The sequence below is a fragment of the Malurus melanocephalus genome, unplaced genomic scaffold, assembly GCF_030028575.1.
Source record: "Malurus melanocephalus ecotype Western Australia unplaced genomic scaffold, MMel_1.1 scaffold_1911, whole genome shotgun sequence".
NCBI classification, from domain to species: Eukaryota; Metazoa; Chordata; class Aves; order Passeriformes; family Maluridae; genus Malurus; species Malurus melanocephalus.
In genome coordinates this window covers 7,426-9,548 of record NW_026625143.1, presented here as the reverse complement: position 1 = coordinate 9,548, position 2,123 = coordinate 7,426, and the positions used below count along the sequence as shown (strand labels likewise).

General features: G+C 54.7%; 1 protein-coding gene across 1 annotated transcript in view; it reads right to left on the bottom strand.

Annotated features, from left to right (window-relative positions):
- The window catches only part of LOC130587441 (forkhead box protein P4-like), a gene marked incomplete at its 5' end in the record, with an annotated part of 12,284 nt that overhangs the window by 2,909 nt on the left and 7,252 nt on the right, over positions 1 to 2,123 (bottom strand). The window contains one exon of the mRNA XM_057388415.1: positions 49 to 170. Coding sequence (XP_057244398.1) covers positions 49 to 170 — 122 coding nt within the window. The remainder of the gene's footprint in view (positions 1 to 48; positions 171 to 2,123) is intronic.

Here is a 2,123-nt window from a genome sequence, read left to right as displayed (position 1 = left end):
GGGCAGTGGCACCTCCGGGGCCGTGTCCCGTGCCACAGCAGCACCCACCCTGTCATCTTTGGTGGCCTTCGCTTTTGGTACTCGTGCTCGTCCACGGTCCACACGGCTCCCTTGACGTTCTCCACGCGCACGAAGCACTTGTGCAGGCTCAGGTTGTGGCGGACGGCGTTCTGAGGGCACACAGGGCACGGGGTTTGGGGTCAGGGACACCCCATCCTGCTGTCAGACCCTCCTCTTCCTCGCCAGCCTCCTCCCTTCCCAGACCCATGGCTCCCGGGGGTGTCCTGGCTCCCCAAAGCCCCCCAAGCGCTCCTCAAAGCCACCTGAATGTCCTCCAAAGCCACCTAAGTGCTCCTCGAAGCCACCTGAGCACTCCTCAAAGCCACCTGAGCATCCCTTGAAGCCATCTGAGCATCTGAAAATGCCACCTGAGTGCTCCTAGAAGCCACCTGAGTGTCCCCCAAGCCACCCCAGTGCTCTCCAAAGCTGCCTGAGTGCTCCCCAAAGACACCCAAGCGCTCCTCAAAGCCACCTGAGCACTCCCCAAAGACACCCGAGTGCACCCCAAAGCCACCTGAGCATCCCTTGAAGCCACCTGGCATCCCCCAAAGCCACCAGAGCACTTCTTGAAGCCACCAGAGCGCTCCCCAAAGCCACCTGAGTGTCCCCCAAAGCCACCAGAGCACTCCCCAAAGCCACCTGAGTGTCCCCAAAAGCCACCGGAGCGCTCCTTGAAGCCATCTGAGTGTCCCCCAAAGCCACCTGAGCACCCCCAAAGCCACCCAAACGCTCCCTCGCCCCACTGAGGGCATTGAGCGGTCAAAACCCCAAACCACTCACAGGGCATGACCTTGGCCCGATGCCGGGGAAGGTGGGGACAGGACAAGGGACACCAGCAAGGGACAGAGCCACGCTGTGCCCTGCAGCTCTGGTGGTGCTCAGCACAGCCAGCATCTCTTTCCCTTTCTTTTATTCTCTCTCCCCCACCCCTCCCCTCCCCATTTTGGTCCTTTCCCTCCCTTTCTTCTTTACATCGACCATCTTTACATTTCTAAATGTAAAATAAAGAGACACACACGTAGGCAGACAGCGCAGCCCCGAGAGATACCAGCTCCCTTTTCCCCTTCCAACTCCCTGCCATTTGCTACTGCCCCTATTTCATTACCAATTTTAATTTGCCTCTAATTAAATCCTGTGTATTTTTCCGACTCACTTGCTAATCCATGAGGGAGGCAGGAGGCTGGAGTGGAATCTCTCCGAGCTATAATTACAAAGGGCCTAATCACGCCGGGGCTCTGCCTTTGAATAAATTTCCTTGCATTAAGGTTCTCAGATTCTCTGCCTTGCAAATGAGAATGACCCCAATTTCAGGAAGTTGGCCTCGGAGGGTTTTTTTTTTTTTCCCTCTCCTTTTTTTTTTTATTTCGAGTCCTGATTCGTGATGAGAGACTAATTCGTTACGCTAAAACATTAACAGCAATTTGAAAGGTCGAACGGGGGCTGTATAAACAAAGGAGCCTGGCCAGCACAACAAGGCAAGGGGAGACACAAGGACTGAGCCCTCCCTGCGACACCGAGGGCCAGAGCGCCCAAAACTCCGAAAATGGCACCGTTTGGGTTGGAGTCGGAGGAGAAAAACAAACAAAGCTGAGCTCTTCCCTTGTCATCCATCGGTCTGTGCATCCATTTGTCTGTTCATCATCATCCATCCGTCTGTCTGTCCATTGGTCTGGTCTGTCTGTCCATCCATCCCTCCATCCATCTGTCCATCCTTATGCATCCATCCGTCTGTTTGTCCATACATCCATCTGTGCGTCTGTCTGTCCATCCCTCCACCCACCCATCCATCCACCCATCCATCCACCCATCCATCCATCCATCCATCCATCCATCCATCCATCCATCCATCCATCCATCCATCCACCCATCCCTGTCCATCCATCCATCCATCCATCCATCCATCCATCCATCCATCCATCCATCCATCCATCCATCCATCCCTGTGCATCCATTCATGCATCCATATATCCATCCATCCATCAGTCCATCAATCTGTCCATTGTCCATTCCCTCTGTCCATCCATCCCTCCATCCACCCATCCCTGTCCATCCATCCATCCGTC